Source organism: Mauremys mutica, chromosome 6 (assembly GCF_020497125.1).
Source record: "Mauremys mutica isolate MM-2020 ecotype Southern chromosome 6, ASM2049712v1, whole genome shotgun sequence".
Classification (NCBI taxonomy): Eukaryota; Metazoa; Chordata; order Testudines; family Geoemydidae; genus Mauremys; species Mauremys mutica.
In genome coordinates this window covers 25,714,470-25,740,998 of record NC_059077.1, presented here as the reverse complement: position 1 = coordinate 25,740,998, position 26,529 = coordinate 25,714,470, and the positions used below count along the sequence as shown (strand labels likewise).

Genomic DNA, 26,529 nt, shown 5'->3' with positions numbered 1-26,529 from the left:
ACACCCAGGAAAGAATTCTCTGTAGTAACTCAGATCCCATCCCATCTAACATCCCATCACAGGCCATTGGGCATATTTACCGCTAATAGTCAAAGATCAATTAATTGCCAAAATTAGGCTATCCCATCATACCATCCCCACCATAAACTTATCAAGCTTAGTCTTGAAGCCAGATATGTCTTTTGCTCCCACTGCTCCCCTGGGAAGACTGTTCCAGAACTTCACTCCTCTAATGGTTAGAAACCTTCATCTAATTTCAAGTCTAGACTTCCTGATGGTCAGGTTATAGCCATTTGTTCTTGTGTCCACATTGGTACTGAGCTTAAATAATTTCTCTCACTCCCTGGTATTTATCCCTCTGATATATTTATAGAGAGCAATCATATCTCCCCTCAGCCTTCTTTTGGTTAGGCTAAACAAGCCAAGCTCTTTGAGTCTCCTTTCATAAGACAGGTTTTCCATTCCTCGGATCATCCTAGTAGCCCTTCTCTGTACCTGTTTCAGTTTGAATTCATCCTTCTTAAACATGGGAGACCAGAACTGCACACAGTATTCCAGATGAGGTCTCACCAGTGCCTTGTATAACCGTACTAACACCTCCTTATCTCTATAGGAGATACTTTGCCTGAGGCATCCCAAGACCACATTAGCTTTTTTCACAGCCATATCACATTGGCTACTCATAGTCATCCTGTGATCAACCAATACTCCGAGGTCCTTCTCCTCCTCTGTTACTTCCAACTGATGCATCCTCAGCTTATAACAAAAATTCTTGTTATTAATCCCTAAATGCATGACCTTGCACTTTTCACTATTAAATTTCATCCTATTACTATTACTCCAGTTTACAAGGTCATCTAGATCTTCCTGTATGATATCCTGGTCCTTCTCTGTATTGACAATACCTCCCAGCTCTGTGTCATCTGCCAACTTTATTAGTGCACTTCCACTTTTTGTGCCAAGAACAGTAATAAAAAGATTAAATAAGATTGGTCCTAAAACCGATTCCTGAGGAACTCCACTAGTAACCTCCCTCCAGCCTGACACTTCACCTTTCACTATGACCTGTTGTAGTCTCCCCTTTAACCAGTTCCTTATCCATCTTTCAGTTTTCATATTGATCCCCATCTTTTCCAATTTAGCTAATAATTCCCCATGTGGAACCATATCAAATGACTTACTGAAATCAAGGTAAATTAGATCCACTGTGTTTCCTTTGTCTAAGAAATCTGTTACTTTCTCAAAGAAGGAGATCAGGTTGGTTTGGCACGATCTACCTTTTGTAAAACCATGTTGTATTTTGTCCCAATTACCATTGACCTCAATGTCTTTAACTACTTTCTTCTTCAAAAAATTTCCCAAGACCTTGCATACTACATATGTCAAACTAACAGGCCTGTAGTTACCCAATCACCATTTTTTCCTTTGTTAAAAATAGGAGCTATGTTAGGAATTCTCCAGTCATAGGGTATAACTCCTGAGTTTACAGATTCATTACAAATACTTGCTAATGGGCTTGCAATTTCATGTGCCAGTTCCTTTAATATTCTTGGATGAAGATTATCTGGGCCCCCCGCTTTAGTCCCTTTAAGCTGTTCGAGTTTGGCTTCTACCTCAGATGTGGTAATGTCTACCTCCATATCCTCATTCCCATTTGTCATCCTACCATTATCCCTAAGCTCCGCATTAGCCTCATTAAAGACTGAGGCAAAGTATTTGTTTAGATATTGGGCCATGCCTAGATTATCCTTAACCTCCACTCAATCCTCAGTGTTTAGCGGTCCCACTTCTTTCTTTGTTTTCTTCTTATTTATATGGCTATAGAACCTTTTAATATTGGTTTTCATTCCCTTTGCAAGGTCCAACTCTACATGGCTTTTGGCCTTTCTCACTTTATCCCTACATGTTCTGACCCCAATAAGGTAGCTTTCCTTGCTGATCACTCCCATCTTCCACTATCCCAGGGGAGGCTCTAGTTGCTTTCTTCCCCAATGTGATTTTTGCCCAGACAGACTGTGTCTTATCCATTCCATCACTTCTTATTTCTTTACAGGCTACCTCATCATTGATATACAATGCTACTCCATCACCTTTGCCTTTATTTCTGTATTTCCTAAACAGCACATACCCTTCAATACCTGTACTTCAGTCATGACTACTATTCCACCATGTTTCTATTATCCCTATAATATCTGGTTTTACTTCCTCCACCAGTAACTCTAGTTCCTCTGTTTTGTTACCTAGGCTCCTCGCATTGGTGTACAAACATCTTAATTTTTGCTGTTTGGCTTCGCTCACATTCTTTACCCAATTAGGCCCAGATATTCTACTGCCAGTATCACCTATTAGACTAGTATCTACACTACCCTTCCTCCTTATGTCCATTCTCCTACCCACGGCTGTATCCTTTCTTACTTCATTTTCTTCCCTCTCAATGTTAAAATCCGGCGTGGAGATTACCTGGACATCTCCCAACCATCTCCCCTCAATTCCTAGTTTAAAGCTATTTCCCTCCCTACTCAGGTGAAGTCCATCCCAAGAGAACTGTCCTCTGTCCATGAATGCCTCCCAGTGGCCATACATCCCAAAGCCCTCCTTATATCACCACTGCCTGAGCCATCTGTTGATCGTCATAATCTTGTCAGACCTTTGTTGCCTTTCTCTAGGAACAGGCAGAATCCCACTGAAGATCACCTGAGCTTCTGTTTCCTTAAGCGTCTTCCCCAGCCTGGCATAGTCTCCTTTGACATGTTCCAGCGAGAATCTAGCCATATCATTTGCTCCCACATGAAGGACAATCAGTGGATTCTTTCCTGCTCCCGTTAGGATCCTCTTCAGCCTCAGGTCCACATCCCATATCTTAGCACCCGGCAGACAGCATACCCTTCTGTTCTCTAGATCAGCTCTGGTTACAGGCCTGTCTGTTCTTCTCAGTAAGGAGTCCCCAATCACGTAGACCTGGCTTTTCCTGGTGATGGTGCAATTCTCGGGTCTATCTCCTGCTCCCTCTGGCTGCAAGTCCTCCATTGACTCTTCCCCTCTTCCTATAGGACTAGTTGCTCTTCTCTTCTTCCTTGCCCTCCCACCTTCAGTGACCACCTGCTGTGCCCCTTCTTCATTTTCCAACTCCACAAACCTGTTCCCGAGCTCTATTTCTCCTTCACTAGCCTGTCTTTTCCTCTGCCTGGTTCTCTTAGTCACATGCCTCCACTGTCCACTTTCCTCACTCAGCAGTCTCTCCTCAGAGTTCTTTTGTCCTGCTTCCATCTGCAAAGTCTGAGCTTTTCCCTTCAGCCTCATCATGTCTTTGCTCCATCATCTGCTCGAACCCCCTTCTAAACTCAACCAGAGTTTCCACCTGCATCTCTAATCCTCGGATCTTTTCTTCTATCAGCTCTATCAGGCGGCACTTCATGCAGACGAAACTCTTTTCAGGTACCCCCTCCAGGATCATGTACATGCTGCAGCTTCCACATCCAGTCATCTTCATTGTCTCTTCCACTGCTTGGGTCACTACCACTGCTGCCTCTGTATCTGCCATAGGCCTGGTCCACACTAAGACTTTAATTCGAATTTAGCAGCGTTAATTTGAATTAACCGTGCACCCGTCCACACCACGAAGCTATTTAATTCATAAGAATATAAGAACATAAGAACATAAGAAAGGCCGTACCGGGTCAGACCAAAGGTCCATCTAGCCCAGTATCTGTCTACCGACAGTGGCCAATGCCAGGTGCCCCAGAGGGAGTGAACCTAACAGGCATTGATCAAGTGATCTCTCTCCTGCCATCCATCTCCATCCTCTGACAAACAGAGGCTAGGGACACCATTCTTTACCCATCCTGGCTAATAGCCATTTATGGACTTAGCCACCATGAATTTATCCAGTCCCCTTTTAAACATTGTTATAGTCCTAGCCTTCACAACCTCCTCAGGTAAGGAGTTCCACAAGTTGACTGTGCGCTGCGTGAAGAAGAACTTCCTTTTATTTGTTTTAAACCTGCTGCCTATTAATTTCATTTGGTGACCCCTAGTTCTTGTATTATGGGAATAAGTAAATAACTTTTCCTTATCCACTTTCTCAACATCACTCATGATTTTATATACCTCTATCATGTCCCCCCTTAGTCTTCTCTTTTCCAAGCTGAAGAGTCCTAGCCTCTTTAATCTTTCCTCGTATGGGACCCTCTCTAAACCCCTAATCATTTTCGTTGTCCTTTTCAGAACCTTTTCTAGTGCTAGAATATCTTTTTTGAGGTGAGGAGACCACATCTGTACACAGTATTCGAGATGTGGGCGTACCATGGATTTATATAAGGGCAATAATATATTCTCAGTCTTATTCTCTATCCCCTTTTTAATGATTCCTAACATCCTGTTTGCTTTTTTGACCGCCTCTGCACACTGCGTGGACATCTTTAGAGAACTATCCATGATGACGCCAAGATCTTTTTCCTGACTTGTTGTAGCTAAATTAGCCCCCATCATGTTGTATGTATAGTTGGGGTTATTTTTTCCAATGTGCATTACTTTACATTTATCCACATTAAATTTCATTTGCCATTTTGTTGCCCAATCACTTAGTTTTGTGAGATCTTTTTGAAGTTCTTCACAATCTGCTTTGGTCTTAACTATCTTGAGCAGTTTAGTATCATCTGCAAACTTTGCCACCTCACTGTTTACCCCTTTCTCCAGATCATTTATGAATAAATTGAATAGGATTGGTCCGAGGACTGACCCTTGGGGAACATCACTAGTTACCCCTCTCCATTCTGAGAATTTACCATTAATTCCTACCCTTTGTTCCCTGTCCTTTAACCAGTTCTCAATCCATGAAAGGACCTTCCCTTTTATCCCATGACAGCTTAATTTACGTAAGAGCCTTTGGTGAGGGACCTTGTCAAAGGCTTTCTGGAAATCTAAGTACACTATGTCCACCGGATCCCCCTTGTCCACATGTTTGTTGACCCCTTCAAAGAACTCTAATAGATTAGTAAGACACGATTTCCCTTTACAGAAACCATGTTGACTATTGTTCAAGAGTTTATGTTTTTCTATGTGTCTGACAATTTTATTCTTTACTATTGTTTCAACTAATTTGCCCGGTACAGACGTTAGACTTACCGGTCTGTAGTTGCCGGGATCACTCCTAGAGCCTTTTTTAAATATTGGCGTTACATTAGCTAACTTCCAGTCATTGGGTACCAAAGCCGATTTAAAGGACAGGTTACAAACCTTAGTTAATAGTTCTGCAACTTCACATTTGAGTTCTTTCAGAACTCTTGGGTGAATGCCATCTGGTCCCGGTGACTTGTTAATGTTGAGTTTATCAATTAATTCCAAAACCTCCTCTAGTTACACTTCAATCTGTGACAGTTCCTCAGATTTGTCACCTACAAAAGCCAGCTCAGGTTTGGGAATCTCCCTAACAACCTCAGCCGTGAAGACTGAAGCAAAGAATCCATTTAGTTTCTCCGCAATGACTTTATCGTCTTTAAGCGCTCCTTTTGTATTTTGATCATCAAGGGGCCCCACTGGTTGTTTAGCAGGCTTCCTGCTTCTGATGTACTTAAAAAACATTTTGTTATTACCTTTGGAGTTTTTGGCTAGCCGTTCTTCAAACTGCTCTTTGGCTTTTCTTATTACACTCTTGCACTTAAGTTGGCAGTGTTTGTGCTCCTTTCTATTTGCCTCACTAGGATTTGACTTCCACTTTTTAAAGGAAGTCCTTTTATCTCTCACTGCTTCTTTTACATGGTTGTTAAGCCACGGTGGCTCTTTTTTAGTTCTTTTACTGTTTTCTTAATTTGGAGTATACATTGAAGTTGGGCCTCTATTATGGTGTCTTTAAAAAGGGCCCATGCAACTTGCAGGGATTTCACTTTAGTCACTGTACCTTTTAACTTTTGTCTAACTAACCCCCTCATTTTTGTATAGTTCCCCCTTTTGAAATTAAATGCCACAGTGTTGGGCAGTTGAGGTGTTCTTCCCACCACAGGGATGTTGAATGCTATTGTATTATGGTCACTATTTCCAAGCGGTCCTGCTATAGTTACCTCCTGGACCAGCTCCTGTGCTCCACTCAGGATTAAATCTAGAGTTGCCTCTCCCCTTGTGGGTTCCCGTACCAGCTGCTCCATGAAGCAGTCATTTAAAGTATCGAGAAATTTTATCGCGATTTTCAAAATTCGACATAGAGGGCTCTTTAGTTTGACTTCTGTACTCCTCCCCGACGAGGGCAGTAGCGCTAAATTCGACATGGCCATGTCGAATTAGGCTAGGTGTGGACAGAAATTGACCGTAGTAGCTCCGGGAGCTATCCCACACTGCACCACTCTGTTGACGCTCTGGACAGCAGTCCGAGCTTGGATGTTCTGATCAGGCACACAGGAAAAGCTCCGGGAAAATCTGAATTCCTTTTCCTGCCTGGCCAGTTTGAATCTCATTTCGTGGTTGGACATCGGGGCGAGCTCAGCAGCACCGGCAGCGATGCAGAGCTCTCCAGCAGAGGAATTCATGCAATCTCAGAATAGAAAGAGGGCCCCAGCATGGACTGACCGGGAAGTCTTGGATCTGATCGGTGTGTGGGGCGAGGAGTCTGTGCTTTCAGAGCTGCGCTCCAAAAAACGGAATGCAAAGACCTACGAGAAGGTCTCCAAAGCCATGAGAGACAGAGGATACAGCCGGGATGCAATGCAGTGCCGAGTGAAAATCAAGGACCTGAGACAAGGCTACCACAAGACCAAAGCGGCAAACAGACGCTCCGGAGCCTGCCACCACTGCCCCACCAGTGACCGTGGACTCTGACGATGGGATAGTGTCGACGGCCAGTTCCTCGGCAATGTTCGCGAACGGGGAAGATGAGGAAGGGTTTGTGGAGGACGAGGCAGGTGACAGCGCTTACAACGCTGGTTTCCCCGACAGCCAGGATCTCTTCATCACCTTCACGGAGATCCCCTACCAATCCTCCCCGGCCGTTAACCCGGACCCTGATTCAGGGGAAGGATCAGTCGGTAAGTGCTTTAAATATGTAAACTTTTATTATTAATGGAACAGGAATCTGAACTATGTGAAAAGGAGGTCTATATATATGGGGATAGAACAGAAATCCTCCTGGGAGATCTCCACAAAGCTCTCCTGGAGGTAATCGAAAAGCCTTCACAGGAGGTTCCTGGGGAGAGCTGCCTTATTGCGTGCTCCGTGGTAGCACACTTTTCCGCGCCAGGCTTTCATGAGGTACTCAGGGAGCATTGCCTCCCCGAGCATGGCCGCATAGGCCCCTGGTTTGTGCTGGCTTTCATGCAGCATGCGCTCTCTATCTCCTTCAGTGACCGTCCTCAGGGTGATCTCGCTCAGAGACTCCTGCATCTAATTAGGGGAATTACTGTAATGTTACGCCTGGTCCAAAGTATTTTTAAAAAATCTCCAGACAGACGGCGTAGCAGAGACTCAGCACGCTGCTGCGTGACAAGCATAACGGAAAGCCAAAGAATCAAATGGACGCTCATGGAGGGAGGGGGGACTGAGGACGCAAGCTATCCCACAGTTCCTGCAGTCTCCGAAAAGCATTTGCTTTCTTGGCTGAGCTCCCAATACCTGTACGGTCAAACACATTGTCCGCGGCGGTTCAGGGCATAGCTCGTCAATGTACCCCCCTCCTCCACCCCCAGAAGGAAAAGGAAAAAAATCGTCTCTTGACTCTTTTAAATGTCACCCTATGAGTACTGAATGCTGCTGGTAGACGCGATGCTGCAGCACTGTACTGTAGCATCCTTCCCCCCTCCGCCTCATGGGTGGCTGACGGTGAAATATGACTGATATCCATCGTCATCATCAGCCTTGCGGTAGATGGTGTAGTGCAATACGACTGGTACCCGTCCTCGTCATCAGCCCATTAGTAGACGGCCTGCTAACCGTCTTCATCATAGCAACAGGGGGCTGAGCCCCATCAGCCCCCACCCTTCATGTGTAAAGAAAAGATTCTGTACTGCCTGGACTGTCATAGCAAGCAGCAGGATGCTGTTCTCCTCTCCCCCACACTGCTTAATGTCCTGTCTGGACAATCATAGCAGCTGGAGGCTGCCTTCCCCTCATTTCATTTCACTAACAAGTCACTGTTTCTTATTCCTGCATTCTTTATTACTTCAGCACACAAATCAGGGGACACTGCAACAGTAGCCCGGGAAGGCTGGGGGAGGAGGGAAGCAACAGGTGGGGTTGTTGCAGGAGCACCCCCTGTGAATGCCATGCAGCTCATCATTCCTGCATAATCTGACACGGAGCGGCTGTGCTCTCTGGTTCTCTGATACACTGGATCTCTAGTACACTTGCCCCATATTCTATGCACGAATTATTCTATTTTTACATACCAGAAAGGAGGGATTGACTCAGGGAGTCATTCCCAGTTTTGTCTTTTGTGCCCCCGGCTGTTCTCAGCCAGGGGCACCTATGACAGCAGCAGAAGGTATAATGCAATACGACTGGTAACCGTCATCACATTGCCAATTTACAATGGCATGGTAGATGGTACAGTATGGCTGATAACCATCTCTGCTGTCATGCAAAAGCAAATGAATGCTGCTGTGTAGCGCTGCTGAATCGCCTCTGTCCGCGGCATCTAGTACACATACGGTGACAGTGACAAAAGGCAAAACAGGCTCCATGGTTGCCACGCTATGGCGTCTGCCCAGGTAATCCAGGGAAAACGGGCTCGAAATGATTGTCTGCTGTTGCTTTTCCGGAGGAAGGAATGAGTGACTACATTTACCCAGAACCACTCGCGACAATGAAATTTGCCCCATCAGGCACTGGGATCTCAACCCAGAATTCAAAGGGTCAGGGGACACTGCGATGGGGTGGGACAGGGGCAGAGTTTATGCTTTCCGGATTGCCTGCAGCAGGAGTGCGCACGAGATAGGTGCTCTGCATGCTCTTGTTCACAGACACAGACTAGACTGTGTTCATTGTTCGCAAAAATGAATCTTTGCAAGGAATTCACTCCCTTTTTCCCATCACACAGCTTCGACTGTCTCCAGACCTGCCACAGCATCCCCCTCACAGAGGCTGGCAAAGATTAGGCGGCGAAAGAAAAAGACACGGGACGAGATGTTCGCTGAACTTATGGGCTGCTCCTGAGCCGAGGCGGACCAGCAGAGCCAGTGGAGGGAGACCCTCTCTCTGTACCAGCGCTCACACAGCGAACGGGAGGAGAGGTGGCGTGAGGAAGACAAGCAGGCGACTCAAACGCTGCTTGGACTAATGAGGGAGCAAACGGACACGCTCCGGCGCATTGTGGATGTTCTGCAGGACCGCAGGCAGGAGGACAGAGCCCCCCTGCAGTGTATCTGCAACCGCCCTCCCCCGCCACAAAGTCCCATACCCCCCTCACCCAAAATAACCAGGAGGGGCGCCAGGGGCCGTGAAAACTGTCACTGCACCCCAGCAGAGTGCTCAAGTACCCAAAAGCTCTCATATCCTAAATTTTGAGAAGTCCTTCCCTTCCTGACTCACCCAAGCCCCAATCCCAGTTTCATCCCCTAACTGTCTAGTTAATTATTAAAAATACTTTGCTGTTAATTACTGTTTCCATCATGTTTTTTTACAGAAGACTGTGTTTGAAGGGGGGGTGGGGAAGGGGGTTGGTAATTGCATAGGACGGTCACCTTTGCCAGGGTACAGACATGGGGGCAGGATCAGCAGCAGGTCACACACACAGTGCAGTCACTAGGCACCCTGGTCATTATGGGAGGTGGTTTCCAGGTTCTGTGTGGGTGGGGGGGTACGTGACTTTGTAGCGGGGGAGGGCGGTTACAGATCTTATGCAGCGGTCCTTGTCCTGGACCGCAGAGTCACACAGCAGAGGAATCTGTATCCGTCCTCCTCCGCCAAGGTCACATAGCCCCCGCACACAGAATCCCAAAAAGGAGGGATGGCAGGCTCCGTTGAAACAACCAGTCCGGTACTGCGGACCGCTTTAGGAGCAGGAGCCTGTCATTCCTCGAGTTTAGAGATAATACTGCTATCTGGTGGGCTCTGTGTGTCCTGTAGTTTTATTCAAATCTTGCTTCCTTGGCTATTTTGAGGTGAATAGATGAATCATTAATCTGACCGATCTATAGAACCATACCATGCCAAACATTTATTTTTGTGTAACACAAGTTATATCAGGGGTCAACAACCTTTCAGAAGTGCTGTGCTGAGTCTTCATTTATTCACTCTAATTTAAGGTTTTGCGTGCCAGTAATACATTTTAATGTTTTTAGAAGGTCTCTTTCCATAAGTCTATAATATATAACTAAACTATTGTTGTATGTAAAGTAAAAAGGTTTTTTAAATGTTTAAGAAGCTTCATTTAAAATTAAATTAAAATCCACAGCCCCCCAGACTGGTGGCCAGGACCCGGGCAGTGTGAGTGCCACTAAAAATCAGCTCACGTGCCACCTGCAGCACACGTGCCATAGATTGCCTACCCCTGAGTTATATCATCTGTAGAAAACAAGTAGTAGTCACAAATGTGCTGTAACCAGTCACGTCTTAACTGGTAAAGGGGAATGTCCTCTCTGAAAGTGACCTACTTACTACCTGCTATTATCCTTTTATAATAGCTCTAATAAATATAGGTATAAGGGTGAGTTGTCACTCAGAGAGCAATCTTTTCCTCCTTCTAGCTAAGGTACATCCAGGGCACCCATCACCATAATATTTGTCACTACTGGCTGGAAATAGACATTCCAGACACTGCAAATATCTGATGATGCCCAAGGTGCAGAAATAAATGTTTGTTTATTTCAAGTTGACGGAATTTGTAGTGAAAATAATTAAGCAATAAAATATGTGACATAGTGGGTGTGTCTCATAATACCGTCAGAGACAGAAAGCTGAAGTCTCATGGGATTTCAGCCACCTCGTGCTTAAAGTGCATGTGATTCTTGTGCACGATTCCCTGGCAACACACTGTGTGAAGTGTGTTATAACTATTCTGAAATTAAGTGAAAGAATACATATAAAAATCAGACTTCTACATTGACTGAGTATTCCTGCCAGGGGCATGGCAGTGAGGATAAATACAAAGCCCATGAGAGTAGTTATTACTGAAATCAAAGACAAAAATACAGGTTTGTAATAGAGAGAGTGTGGTGCCATTGTAATCGTTAAACTCCAAATAAATAACCTTAAAAACCTTTTACCCATCAATTGTCATCATTTAGGGGTACATTTGTCAGGATTTAGCTATATGAAGCTTCAGTGAGAATCATCTGGCTAAATTGTTGCCCAGTATTTGGAAAATGTTCTCCTTGCTGTCTCTCAATGTCTTTCCATCCTCTCTTACAAAACCTTCTCTTCTTCTGACAAGATATGAAGGCCAGGTCTACACTATGGTATGACAGCAGCACAGCGACAGTGCCATAGCTCTGCCTTTGTAGTTACATAGTGTAGATGCTTTCTACAGCGAAAGGGGGGGAGGGCGTTCCATCACCATAGGAACTACTCCTCCCCAAGCAAAGGTAGCTAGGTTGACGGAAACATTCTTCCATCAATCTGGCTGTTTCTACACCAAGGGTTAGATCCGCATTGCTAAGGCACTCAGGGGTGTGAATTTTTCACATCCTGGAGCACCATAGCTATGTTAACCTAACATTTAAGTGTACTCTTGGCCCAAATTACGCTTCTTTAGGAAACATTTTAATTCAGTACAATAAATATCTTTCATATTGAGCATTTAGACACATAGCTTACTGTTCATTTAAAGCAGGTTATCATGCAAAGAAACCACAAAGTCCAGATATATTTTATACTCTCTCTCTCTCTCTCATGCACACACTCTCAAAGGTTAACATTTAGAGGGAGTGGAGTCTAGTGTGTGACAAGGAGCAAATGTGTGTACCAATTCTCCTGAAAAACCATAAGATTTTGGCTTCTCAAAGCCTCTATGTACTCTAAACCCAATATTTTTGAACCTCATTGTCAGTGGACACTGAACAAACTATTTGAGTGTCCCCCAAAGGAAATGACATCAAGGAAAATGCAGATTTGTTTAGATCACAAGTTTGGGAACAGGCCTCAGCTTTAGCCTCACCCCCTGAACAGTGTACCATCGGACCAAAACTGACACAAAGCATATCATCGTCACCTCTGTGGAGAGCACAGCTGAGCTATCACCATCTTGTTGGGCCATCTAGATCAGCAGATGGAAAGGACAGAAGGCAGCATGTGGGGACCTGAAGAGAACTACGTAACAGAAAAAGTGCTGTAAGAAATGTAAATTTTCAAAAGTGATTAGTGATTTTGATTGTCTCAGTTTTGGTATCTAACTAGAGACAGGCTGAAGGGGCCTGATTTTCAAAATGTGTTGAGTACCTGCCCCCTTTGAGGTGTCTTAGGCCTCAGATCAAATCAGGCCCCTTTGAGGTGTCACCAAAACTGGAGGCATCCAAAATCACTAGTGACTTCTGAAAATTCAGGCCTTAAGCGTCTTCTGTGTGTGTGTGTAACTGAATTCTGCGAGAATGCGGAGCGGAGACTAGAGAAATTTGAAAATCAAGCAAGGGACAGAAATTTGAGGTAACTAGTGCTTCTGGTGGAAGTGAAGGAATCTAACCTACTTACATTAAACCCATCCCACCTCTTTTGAGCATTAACAATGAGGCACAGGTAGATGCTACTGCATACTTAGCATAAACTGATTACAGAAGAGGGGATTGGCACAAGCGCAACTGAGATTTTAACTAAGGCCACTGGTTGCCAAAGGGCATGGAAGGCCATGCAGGACATCTATGTTGAAAAGGTAGAAAACTAATTTATTCCCAGACTAAAGCTCCTCTGTGTAGAACAGGGCAAAAGAATCAATTTCACTGTCCTCTGCTGTCAGTAAGGTCACACTCCACCTGCTTCCCCATACTCTGGTCCAACACACCAGGGAAACGCCATGTTTCTGTGACATGGGGAAGTCTAGACAGTGAAGAACCTATTTGGGCAGAACAGAGGCAAACTTCACACTGGCTGTGGGAATACAGATTGGGGGATTATCGGCTGGACAGGGCATATCTAGTGGGTCCACAGAGTTAGGACCTACTGGCCCAAAAACTTTAGGTTAGCTGCATCCACTGTTCCCACCATGAATCACATAAACAGGTTGCGGATTCTGTTCTCCAGCTTTGCATTTTATGAATGCATTTGTCTGAGCCCTTGGGCAGTGCAGTTCCTTCTTCTTCCTCAGTGATGCTTCTCTCAACTTTAGCTCCTACAAAGGTTTCTTTCATTCCTCTGTCCAATTTCATATACTAGCTCTGTCTTTTACCAGCAGTGATGAGTCTTCCCCTACCATTCTCCAAGTTCCTTCTTTCATTATCACTGGAGCAGCTTTGCCCCGTAGCCCAAAGTTACAAATGGCTAAATGTTATAATCCATCGGTGTCATGTCACATCCACTGTAGGGTGACCAGACAGCAAGTATGAAAAATCAGGATGGGGGTGGGAGGTAATAGGCACCTGTATAACACAAAGCCCCAAATATCTGGACTATAAAATCAGGACATCTGGTCACCCTAATCCACTGAGAGAGAGAGTTGCAGTTCTTGACATTGCAGTTCATGATGTTATAGTGTTGCTCCCATGACACTATGTTTAAGCTGGAGACTGTAGCAACCTGCATGGAGCTTGGAGGGAGGAGCATGGGTTGTAGGAGGAAAAAGTTTGGAGAAGGCACCACAAATTCAGTCTGCATGCACATGGCTAAAATGCTGCACTTGCAGCACCTATACAAATTGTTTTCTTAATAAAGAGTCAGTTTATTTTTAAAAACATGGAGTTCTCTCCTGTTATTACCCAGCATGTGGTACATGAAACCAGATTCTAGCCACTGATCTCTGCAGAGAGCTCCCTCTGAAGTCACATAATTTTGGTCCTAAACCCCTATTTTCAATCATTATGGTATTTTGGTTTTGTTTGTGTGTTTTTGTCTTCTAAAGTGACCTTTTAGATTAAAATTTCTCATTCTTGGCCTAAGCCCAGAAGTTAATTCTGGGAAAATTCTCAAAAATCCTTCTCCTCTTCCTCTCCCACCCGCCACATGATCAAATAACTCTTTTAAAGGTTTTTAAAATATAATAATAAATAGGGTTACCATATGCCCGGGTTTTCCCAGATATTTCCTCCTTTTTCATGCTCCATTTTCTGTCCAGGCAGATTTTATAAATAAGAGGCAATGTCCAGGATTTTTGCAGAGCAGACATTGCATCTCAGAAAGAGCTGTCCCTGCACCCCGAATTGGTCCATCCCCAGCTGATCGGTTCCTTCCCACTCAGGCCCTGGCTCCCAGCCCTGGGGAGGGGCCTGCAGGCATTGATGGATGGGCTGGTGCCACGCCCTGAGCTTTCACCAGCCACCCTGCCTCCATGACAGGGAGCGACACTGCCCCCCACCTCAAGAGTGAGGCCTCAGGTACCCCCTCCCACACCCTCCAGGTACCCCCTCCAACATCCCCAGGTGCTCCCTCCAAGTACACAAACATCCTTCCTATGCCCCCCCAAATAGCCTCTTCAGCACACCCTAACTGTACTCCTCCCTCCAGCTCCCCGCTCCCAGCAGTGTTCTCTTTTTGGGAACCTGAAATATGGTAACCCTAATAATAAGGATTTTTTTCAGATGATTTTTGAGCTCAGCTAACTCAAAACCAGCTTTGTTTTCAAATTTTATATTTATGTAAGCAGGGTCTGAATGAGTTCTCCCCTGACAGCTAGCTGGGAGTGGGGGAGACTTCAGGAACGAATTGTATTTACATGAACACACCTACTCTACCTAGATATCCAGCAGATAGAGCTGTGTTGCTCAAAGTGATCAACTTTGGCTGGCGTTGGGTTACAAATCACATTAGTACAGAATGCAGGGGTAGTGAAATGCTGTTATCAATGTTGTTGTCTTTATTGTATGAATAAAGAGGAGCAGAACTATGCTTAAACTGTCCCTATTGAGCAGGTCCTCCTAAGCTGAAAGGACCTAGTTAAGCCAGGGGCTCAAATGCCAGACCCCTGTGAAAGTAAGAAGGGTGGGGACAAGTATCCCAGCCAGGAGGAGTGAACTCTCCCTAAAGGTCCCCGGTCTGGTTTAACCTGTTCCTCCCCACTGTTCAAAGGTAGAGCCAAATAGGCTCCATTAAGAGCCCTTTGTTATTGTGAATGCTCAAAAGAGCTGACAATCGCTTGTGGTGGGACAGCGTTTCTGCCCAGCTAAGACCTGAAAATCACGAAGAACTGGGTGAAACCTCAAGAAACTGACCTGCAGAGGTCACAGCAGAAAGGCAGGTGGCAGAAGATGACTGTGAGCAGAGAGGAACCGTGGCTGGCGGGGTGGCCAGCCAGAGCAAGCGCTCAGATGGCAGAGCAAGCGCTCAGATGGCAGAGCAAGCAAGGTGCCTTCTTCCTGGGTGGGAAGTGAACTCAGACAGATGCACCTTTGAACCTTTGAACCCTGGGTCCTCACTGATCAAGGACAACCACTGTGAGTGGGGTACAGTGAGGGAGCAGAGGGGGGCACAGAAAAGAACTTTTGGTTGTAGAACTCAAGAACATGAGGCAGAAAGCACTGCCCCATGCACTCTGGGGTGTCCTGCTCACAGTTTTATGATTATGAATCCTGCTTGTGGCATTTTCCCTAATTAATGTTAGGTGACTTCCCTCCTTTCATTAAAAATTTATTTTCTACACTCAGACGCTGTGCTAGCAAGAGGGGACGTATTGTCTCTCAGAGGTGCCCAGAGGTGGTGTGTAATTTTCCCAGGTTACTAGGTGGGGGCTTGAGACGGTTCTGTGTTGTGTTGTTGAAAAGGAACCCCTAGATATTGAACCCAGCCCTGGCTGCTGCCGGATCCACCTGGCAGAAGGGTTACACTTGTACTAATGCCGTTGACATGTCAGAAGAAACGAAGTGTCTTAGGTATTTGAAAACAGCATGCTGCACGTTTACAGTGTGTTCATTTCCACTAATTTTAGAAAGACATCAAACTGCGATGTTCTAAGTGTTCACAGATGTGAATTTGATTGCATGATCATTCTCACAGGTGCCAGTAATTTTAAATGACTTTGAAAAATCAAGAGAGGCATGAGGGCTAATTTGGACCTGGAATTTTTTCAGATCTGAGACTCTTTCTGGGTATGATGCACCAGTCTCCATATCCAGTAAGAGCTTGGACATTGTTAGTTAGATTGATCACAGCTCAATCTTTTTTCATAAGAATAACCTTCTTCACTTTTCATCGTCACCTGAACAGTGATTTACAAGGTGTTATATTAACTGTAAAGCAAACTCAAATAATGATAAAACAGAGATATAATTGTACCATGAACCAAAAGAGATTATCTATCTTTTTGTCCTAGGGTTTTGTAAGGCACTTATCACCACAATATCTGAGAGTCACAGAAAGTTGAGAGTAGCTGGGTGCTTGAACAAGCAAGTCTGTTCTGGTTTTAATATAGTTGCTCTTATCTAGGTTTGAAAGCAAGACAGGTTGGCTTCTGGTAACATTTGGATGAGCAATCTCCTGTATGCCTGTATCTATTGAGTATCTTTTGAGCTATACCTGCATCTTTTGAATATCATACTACACAGATAACAGAAAAAAAAAGTTTCTCCTTTGGCTGATAAGTCGCTATACTGCTTTTGGATATAGAGCTCCCTGGATCAGTATCTTACTTGAACAGATTCCTCACAAGGAAGGATAATCCTTCATTCAGTACCTATGATCTGCAAACCTTTATTCATGAGTGATCTTTACTCATGGATGTGTTGCATTAAACTCAATGGTACTAAGGATTTCCCACGATGGGGACACTCACTTTATGTATTCTACACAATACACATCAGGTTTGGTGATTTTATTAATTACTACAGAGTGCATAATTAACTGTTTTTGTTCTAGTTATGGTCAAAATGGCACTTATATTCTAAGCCCTTATTTTCAGTGGCTTATACCTTTCTGAAGCAATTACCTTTGAGAATGAAGTTTCCCATGCATGTTTTATCCCAGAAGTGAATGTTTTTTGTAAAGTTCAAAGAAACAATATTCAGCTTTTTTCATTAGTTTGGACAGTCAAACAAGCACCGGTGTTGTTTTTTTTAAAATGAGCAACTAACTAAATACGTTTTTTCCTTTTAAAGTGTGTGTGTCATTACAAAAAAATCAAAGGAAAAAAATTATACTTGGTGGGCCCAATCCTGGACACTTATTCAGATGAGTATTTTCTTTTACTTCAATGGGCTTGCTTACTGGAATCAGGACTCCTCATGTGAATAAGTTTCCCAGATGGATTTTTTTTTTCAAACAAATCAGGGAATTTGGAATTAAGGTCACACAAACATAACTCTGCCCCTCTTATGACCACACTTTTCATTAGATGATCACACAACACTGGTTGATGTTTACATACTTTTAGGCAAATGCTTCAGCTCAGCATAACTACATTGACTCACGTATTCTTTAATGCTTAAACTAACTATTTCTATAACATTAGCTGAATATATATACATACACACCAAATGAAAGGCCCATTCCTGCAAAGACTTACTTATGTAAGTAACTTTAGTTACATGAGTAACCCTTTTGATTTTAAATGGAGCTCATATGAGTAAATTTATGTATGGTCTTTTTACATTAGTATTTCAATTATTCAATGATAGAAAATGTGAAAAGGCCAAATCAGTCTTGCTTTGGGGTCCAATCCTGCAAACAGTTACACAAGCAATTTTACTCACTTGAATAGTCTTATTAAAAATCAAAGGGGCTGCTCATATGTGTAAAGTTACTTACAGGTGTAACTGTTTGTAAGATTGAGTTCTAAAGCAAGATCAATCCAGGAAATAATTCTTCTGAGCTCCCTTAGTATTTTATCTTAGGGCTTGTCTACACTTGAAATGCTACAGTGGCACTGCTATAACTGCAGAGCATCTCTCAGGGAAGCCTTGGAGGATAAAGAGACCTTCAAGCATTATTATTGTCAGTATTATGGTAGTGCCTACAAGCACTTAACTGAGATTGGGGTTGCCTTGTGCTAGACACTGCAGAAGCATATACTGAGAAACAGGCTGTCCTACGAACAGTTTATAATCTAATGAGGCAAGACAGAAAAAGGGTGGATAAGAAAGTATTGCTATCCTCGTTTTTCAGGTGGGAAACCGAGTCACAGAGAAATGAAGTGATTTCCCTCAGGTCACAGAGGAAATCTGTGGCAGCATCAGGAAGTTAACAAATATTTTCCAAGACCCATGCTAATGCCTTAACTCCAAGACTATCCTTCCTCTTCAGAGCACTGTTGGGAGCCAGACTATTCTGTTCACATTAAGATAACTTAAAATTCCAGGGGGCTGAAGGGAGTCCCCACACCAATTATTTTCTGGAAATGCCTTCAAAACTCCTGTATGTCTTCGACAGACCCCCAAATCCTGAGAGTCTAGGGGAGAGTCCTCTGAAAAACCATGTATGTGGAACCTTTGTAGAGCATTTGGGTGGGTGGGAAGGAGATCTACTGGCAGCTTTTTCCCTTTTCTTTTCTTTTTTTTTTTAAAAAGAGGAATGTTGTGATTGCTGGATGGGTGGGGTAGGGTTATTGACTTCCATGGGCTTCCCTAGCTGGAGCTGCTGCCGTGGAACACTGGGCTAGGGCTGGCTTGGGCCCAGCTGGCCCAGGGCTGGGGATGCTCCGGCCTGGAGCTAGTCCTGCTCCAGCCCGGGGCTCCTCTAGTGGCTGGGGGCAGAGGGGAAGGAGGCACAGGAGAGACAGGTAGCTCAGGGTTCCTGCCTGCCCGGGGCTTCTCAGGCTATAATGTTGTCTCGTAGAGTCCAAAACATTTTTAAAAATATAACAGAAAGCCATTTCCTTTCCAAAGAAAACAACATTCTCTACACAGATCGAGCCAAATTTTCAAAATAGTTCAGATCCTATTTAGACATCTAAAAAGCCAGATTTTCAAAAGATCTTACCACCCAGAAGCTTCTGTTGTATTTTCTAAAGAATTCAGTTATTCCACATTCAGGTCTTTGTAAAATCTGTCCACTTATTTTAGTGCCTACCTGGGAGCTAGCTTCTGAAAATCTGGCCCTGATGGTGAGTGTGAAAAACTTTTGAAAATCTGGTCATAGACGCTGTGGAGCTGTGTATCTTGTCACTCATAGCTGTAAAGCCAATGGAATACACCAATGAAAAATTAGAGTTAGTCAGGAGATTCAAGTCCAATATTTGTATTTATTTGTATTCAGAACCAAAATTGATCCCAAAGCATCAGAAATGAATACAAATCTTATCTTCTGTGTTCCACCCTACTCAATAGCCTTATAAAGTACAGTCTTTTGACTTCTATTTTATATTGTGGTATACAAAAAAGTAACAACACATTAAGCTGGATAAGTTTATGGAGGGGATGGTATGATAGGATAACGGGTTTAGTCAATAGGTCAATAACGTGCCACACTGGTAATTAGTACAAAGGGTCAATGTTGGGATATTGTTAGCCTTTTCCAGCGGGTCTGGCTGGAGAGTCTTGCCCGCATGCTCGGGGTTCAGATGATCGCCATATTTGGGGTCAGGAAGGAATTTTCCTCCAGGGTAGATTGGCAGTGGCCCTGGAGGTTTTTCGCCTTCCTCCGAAGCATGGGGCAGGGGTCGCTTGCTGGTGGATTATCTGCTACTTGAAGTCTTTAAATCATGATTTGGAGCATTCAACAGCAGAGTCAAGGGAGAGAATTAGTTCAGGAGTGGGTGGATCGGCTTATGTGGCCTGCATCTTGCAGGAGGTCAGACTAGATGATCATAATGGTCCCTTCTGATCTTGAATTCTATGATTCTATATTGTTATGCATATTAATGCCACAAACATCAACCTAAGGGGTCTGCTCTCCCCTCCATGCAACTAGAGTACCATTAAGCTCCATTATATTATTATTACTACTATACTATGGAGTAAGGCATGATTAAGCTATTTTAGCAACCAGTCCGCTGAGAGTGGGAATAAAAGTAGAATGCAGAGCAAAAATCTATGGCCATGCATAAAGCAAAAGCAAGAAAACAGTTTGAATGTTAAACACTAGTGACAGCTTTAGAGAGCTTTAGTGTATGCGGGGTTGTTATAGCCATGTTGGTCTTTAGAGAGACATTGAAATAACATAAAAGTGCAAGACTTTTGGGAACTCCAGGCTATTCAGTTTATTGTCACACGCTGGCTCTAGCTTCATTTTAACCTATTTTAAAATGCGCCTGATGTTCCATTTCCTCCTACATAATAAATATATAATGTTACTGTAAACAAATGTGCAAATAAGTTTTGCACTCATCGGGATGTTTTGAATTGGACCACAAGGGTTTTCATTCCTGAAGTTTCATTTAGTAAGCTGTAGTTGTAGCATTTTTATTGTTTATTTTACTTTTAACTTCACAAACACATTTCTCTCTGCCGCTTTCTGGGGATTACAAAATTGATCTTTGTCAACCAGACTCTGAATGAAAACTTTGAAAAACTGAGGAGAGTTTGACTACCTTTCTTCTTTTGACCCTCAAGACCTCTCAGTCAGATCTCATTATTGAAGATGAACTGGTTTTATCACTTCTCTCGCAATGTGACCTTTTTGGTTGTATCTCAGATACAATTCTTGTACAAGTCCCATTTTCTATTGGTATTAAAAGGGCAAAGAAAAAAACCCTTTTTACTATCTTATCTCTTCCTCACCCACTACTTTTTGATGTAAGAGTAAATGATAGTTATCTTTCATTCTTAACCTTCCAACATATGATAAACAGCAGGACTGAAGCAGAGCCGCATGTTACCTAGAACTAGACCTGTTCTCAGCGGATTGAAAATGACATTTCACAGCATGGACTCGATCTAAGGTTTCTTGGAAACGTACAGTTCCAATAGTCTTTGGCAGCATGTAGGTGGGATTTAAATTACATACTTCTGCAGACAAACTCCCTAGGGGATTTCCTTCTCTAACTCTTGTGGCAATGTAGGTTTTCAAATGCCTGCACAGGTTTTGTAAAATTGTTGCCACAAATAAGTGGCATCTTTTTGTAAGAAAATAAATCATTTGGGACGTGAAACAGGAACACTTAACATAATATAAGCAATAGTAAAAGTGTTGTGTACACAATATTAGTGTATTATTGCAGAGGAAATTATTGTAAGTTTTTCTTTTTCCATGATTAAAGCTACTTTAGTTGAACGCATATCAATACATTTCCCTTAGGTCAGTTGTTCTCTTGTTTGTTAACCTAAGACTGAGGGACACAAAAGAGACTACCACTAAGTGATACCTTCACAAATATAGCCACATTTGCATATATGGCATTGTTACTGCACATTTAATTTTTTGAATGCAACCTCTGTCCATCTAATTTACTCCAATCCTTAGTGGCAGCTATTGTGCTAACCAAGGATCATGGGACTAGATCCCTAAGAGGTAAGGTCAGACCAGTAAAATTAGCCATCTGTCCAATAAAGACTTTAAGCTCAGGTTGTATTTCTGTATTATGTTTCCAACTGTACTGGCATTTCTCACAACAGCGAGTGACAAAGATGTTATTAATTTTAAATTAACTGTGAAAACTAAAAAAGAAAACTGTGGAATATATATAAAAACTAAAGGATGCAATCTTGCAAATATTTTATACTGCCAAGGAAAATATATAGAGTTTGTCAAATTTTCAATTAATCTGATTCACTAGACCAATAATCCCGATCCGAACAAAGTCAATGAGAAAATGTACACTGACTTTAGAGGGACCAGGATATGGCTCAATGTTTTAGAACTCCTTGTCTCAGCCAGCATATTTCCTATAATCACTACTATCTTATAAATTATGCAAATACAATTAGCAAATTGGCAAACCTAGTGACTTTACCATTTCTTGTGCCTCATCTTTGTATTTTACATTTCTACTGAGTGCAACAGGGAACTGAAAATAATGTAATTTGCATGGGGTATAAATATTTGGTCAGTATCTAGACCTCTAACTTTTAAATACCAAGGACCATATACTGCCCTTGATCCACATGCAAAAATCCCATTGACGTCAGTGGAAGCTCAACTGCAGCTCAAAGGTAGTGTATGGCCTTTACGGGACAAATGGAGTCTTTGCTGTAATTTAAAGTGCCCCATGTCATGGTCCAGTGAACTGTACAAAAATATGCTTTACAAAAACTTTGCAATTACATATTGATGCAATGACTGTCTGCTTCCTCCTGTTCATATTCTTTCACTGATGTGCCAGTCCTCTGTGCATTGCATACTCCACTGCCGTGAGAGTAATTCTGCTATCGGAAATACTCTGGCCAATCCTGCAATCACTATCCAGGTAAACCTCCCATTGATTGGGAGCCTCACCTGATGTTACCTATGTTCACTGCAATGCTACAAATTATGGGCCAGATCCTCCTCTGAATGGAGGCCACTAGAATTTTGTCAGTAATTTCAGTGGCAGCAGGACTTGGTTCTTGAACTGGAACCTCGGTGAATCATCCAGGAGAAGCAGGCTGTATTAGAAGGAAAAGAGAGAATGGGACAGATTCTGATCCTGTAACTCCACTGATTTCAGTGGAGTTTCTTCTAATGTGCATTCATGCATATGAGATCTGAATAGGGTGACCAGATAGCAAGTGTGGAAAAATTAGGACAAGGGGTGGGGGGTAATAATCGTCTAAATAAGACAAAAGCCCCAAATATCAAGACTGTCCCTATAAAATCGGAACATCTGGTCACCCTAGATCAGAATGAGGCTCTTTACAGACACAAATCCCTAGCCAATCAGCAAAGATCAGAAAATAAAACATTGGGGAAAGTACATATTGGTAAAATATATGTTGAAAGAATTTGGACAGTGTATTGGGGGGCTACATAGGAAATATTTCACTTAGTATTTCAGTCACAACTACAATTTACAAAAAAGGATACATTAAAAAATTTAAAATAAGAAGGGCTATCATGCTAAACTTATGCAAAGAGGTATTTGATAGTTCTGGTAACTTACCTGGATAATGCATAAAGAGCTGAAGACTTTCTGCACAATAAGAGACAATGTAATACTATATTTGCATGCACTTGTGCTATGTTCAGAATGAATGAAATGAAACAATGTGTATCCCAAGAATACTATATGGTAAACTGATACCCCTTCACTTCAAGACAAGCAGCCGCCAGACAATAATAGAAAGCAGAGTGTGAAGCAGGTCCATCTTTACTGAGCTGAGACACAAGTTAATTTTCAAATGGACGCATCACGAGACAATAAAACGTTAAGCAGCCATATAACAAGGACAAACTCCTATTGACTTCAGTGGGAACAGGACTGGGCTCATTATTTTGTTTTCATGCTAACAGAGTCTCCCTCCTTATAGAAACTTTATTTCTGAAGGCACTTTGAGAGTCAGAATGTAAACTCAGAAATAAAGTGGTATATTTTCCACTGTTCAAACAGATCATTAATCCCAAAACAGATATCTACTATTCCAAATACATATTTTTAAAACAATTTTAAATCCTTACAATAGACTTACTAAGAACAGATGCAGCCAGTTAAGAGCAGTTTTATATTTATTACTGCTTTCCTTGCCCTCACTTTTTCCTTTAATACTTATCATCTCAGGTATGAAAGAAAAAAAAAGTTAGGAAAAAAATCATTGTACTTATATTGCCTTTTTATAGAGGTACCTCTCTTTTGAAAGAGTTATTTAGATCAGATAGAAACTCCAAGTTAAATACTTCTTAATTAGCTCTTTAAAAAAGGCTAAAAATTGCTGTTAAAAGACAGGATCACATACAGTTAAAGAAACCCATGGTTTGATTCGAAAGCCAGACAGATCAAAGCCAGAAGAGATGATGCAAATGACCAAAACATATGCACCAAAAATCTAAGAACATCAGGAATAGCTAAACAGAGGAGGAAAAAACACCCTTCTGGTTTTTTAACAACAGGAAATGGAGAGCCTTTTGACAATATGGATCAAATAATAGACGTTTAAAAACAAGGAGGGGTTCCCCCCCCAGTGCCCAGTAATTGAGATCACATGGAAACTGTCTCAACTCGCACAGTTCTTTGTGGCTAAAAAGAAATGAAATACAAACAGTGGATTCTAAAGCTCTCGGATTTACCATCAGGGGAGATGTGCGATATGGATTTAACCCGGGCTGTGCCGGGGGACTGCACAGTTTGGCTTTCCCACCCACTCTCCATACACAGAAATGTCTTGAAAGTGGACTTCCGCCCGGGATAGTCTCCTAGTCGAAACCTTCCTACTTGCCCCTGCCAAGGGAGAGTTTCTTACCTTGCCTTCTGGGGATGTTTCTCCTGGAAGCTGCCGTGTGTCCAATGCAAGAGGCCAGCAAGAGCAGAGCGAAGCAGCGGGCTGGGCTCTGTGAATCCATCGCCGCCAGCCCACCCCGCCACAGGGAAGTTTGGGGAAGTTGAGCGTGCGGGGGGCAGCTGACCGCCAGGCGGCCAGGGAGGGCGAGAACTGCTCCGCGGCGGCTCGGCTGGGGCTGTGGGGAGCAGCCGCCGTCCGGAGTCCGCAGCAACCAGACAGAGAGTGGGGCTGGGGCTGGCGGCGAGCAGCCGGGCTTGTCACACGCGCAGGAGGGAGGAGGCTGGGACCGGCCCTTTGATGGGATTACAGTCCCCTGTGGCGCAGACGGGCAGGGAAGGGACTAGCGCAGTGGGCAGGACACCTCCCCTGAGCGCGCAACCCACCCCGCGCAAGGGAGCGGGGACACCCACCCCCACCCCGGCTATGGCTCGCGCAGCCTGTCCCCTCCTCTCCGCGCAAGGGAGCGGGGACACCCACCCCCACCCCCGCTATGGCTCGCGCAGCCTGTCCCCTCCTCCCCGCGCAAGGGAGCGGGGACACCCACCCACCCCGGCTATGGCTCGCGCAGCCTGTCCCCTCCTCCCCGCGCAAGGGAGCGGGGACACCCACCCCCACCCCCGCTATGGCTCGCGCAGCCTGTCCCCTCCTCCCCGCGCAAGGGAGCGGGGACACCCACCCCCACCCCGGCTATGGCTCGCGCAGCCTTTCCCTCCTCCCCGCGCAAGGGAGCGGGGACACCCACCCCCACCCCGGCTATGGCTCGCGCAGCCTTTCCCTCCTCCCCGCGCAAGGGAGCGGGGACACCCACCCCCACCCCGGCTATGGCTCGCGCAGCCTGTCCCCTCCTCCCCGCGCAAGGGAGCGGGGACACCCACCCACCCACCGCCGCTATGGCTCGCGCAGCCTGTCCCCTCCTCCCCGCGCAAGGGAGCGGGGACACCCACCCCCACCCCCGCTATGGCTCGCGCAGCCTGTCCCCTCCTCCCCGCGCAAGGGAGCGGGGACACCCACCCCCACCCCAGCTATGGCTCGCGCAGCCTTTCCCTCCTCCCCACTCCCCCGCTTAGGAGGGCGCAGCCCGCTCCTGCTCTCACTGCTGTGCAGGGCTTCAGGACCCCTATTCCTTTGTAGGGCACCTGCGGAGACCCCGTCCCCTTCTCTCCTCGGGGCAGCCAAACAACCCCCTCCCTCCGGAGAGACCTGGGACCCAGGCAATGCCCTACCTGTCCGTGGCACCCCCCCCCTTCCGCATGGTGCCATAGCCCGCTGGGCAGGCCCCGTGGGGTGACCTCTCACTCTTCCCAGCCCACTGGAAGACCCATCCTCCCGCCTGTCCTTCCACCAGCAGCCTTTCCCTCACCCTTCAGTGGGCCTCCCCTGGCACTGCCCTCTGCTGAGCTCCCTCTCCTTGACCCTTCTCTACATTACCCTGCTGGGTGGCCTACCCGTGTTTGGGGTGTTTAATGCCTTCCCCTCTGCAGGAACCCCATGGTTCCTCTATTCCCCCCGCCTGCCAGGTACCAATTCCTTTGGCACTAGAGGTCAATGGGCTGTCTTCTTTCTTCTCCTGGCTTTGGGAGAGTAAGTGGCTGCGGTGGCAGTCCCATCCTGGGGCAGGGCCAGAAGGAGGATTCGAGGGGTTAGTGGTTGCAGAGTTAAGAAGCTCAATGAGATTTAATCCCCCCCAGATGGATCCTGAGTCCACTCCAGCCACTCAGACTAATATAGAAACTCTCATGGGGATTAGAGGTGACCAGGAGGAGGGAGCCCAAGTGTCCTGGGAAGAAAGGAGGGGAATAGGGAAAAGGAGCCCAAACCACCCTATCATAGCAACATAGGAATTGCCCTACTGGATCAGACCCACAGTCCATTTAGGCCGGTATCCTGTCTCCAACCATGGTCAGCCCCAGAACCTTCAGAGGAAGGTGTAAGAAACCTCACATTAGACAGCTGTGGGATAATTTGTCCTCCACCCCCCAGATTAAGTCTCATCCTAATCTCTGATAGAATCTTAAACCCTGCCTGTCGCATGAAGTTTCATATGTCTTCCAAAATTGTTATTAATTATCACTTCTGGATATTTTTTGCATATTAAAATTATTTTATGCATATAAAATTATCCACTCCTTTGATGAATCTGGTTAAATTCTTGATCCCAATGACATGCTGGGGCAATGCATTCCACAATCTA

General features: G+C 44.5%; 1 protein-coding gene across 2 annotated transcripts in view; it reads right to left on the bottom strand.

The window, feature by feature from the left end:
• The window catches only part of EGFLAM (EGF like, fibronectin type III and laminin G domains), a 132,988-nt gene extending 108,521 nt beyond the window's left edge, over positions 1-24,467 (bottom strand). The window contains exon 1 of one of the 2 annotated variants that reach the window (XM_045020510.1): positions 24,300-24,467. In XM_045020510.1, the coding sequence (XP_044876445.1) occupies positions 24,300-24,399 (100 nt within the window). In that variant the 5' untranslated portion in view covers positions 24,400-24,467. The remainder of the gene's footprint in view (positions 1-24,299) is intronic. The other variant, XM_045020512.1, reaches the window with a different exon arrangement.
• Positions 24,468-26,529: the final 2,062 nt, after the last annotated feature.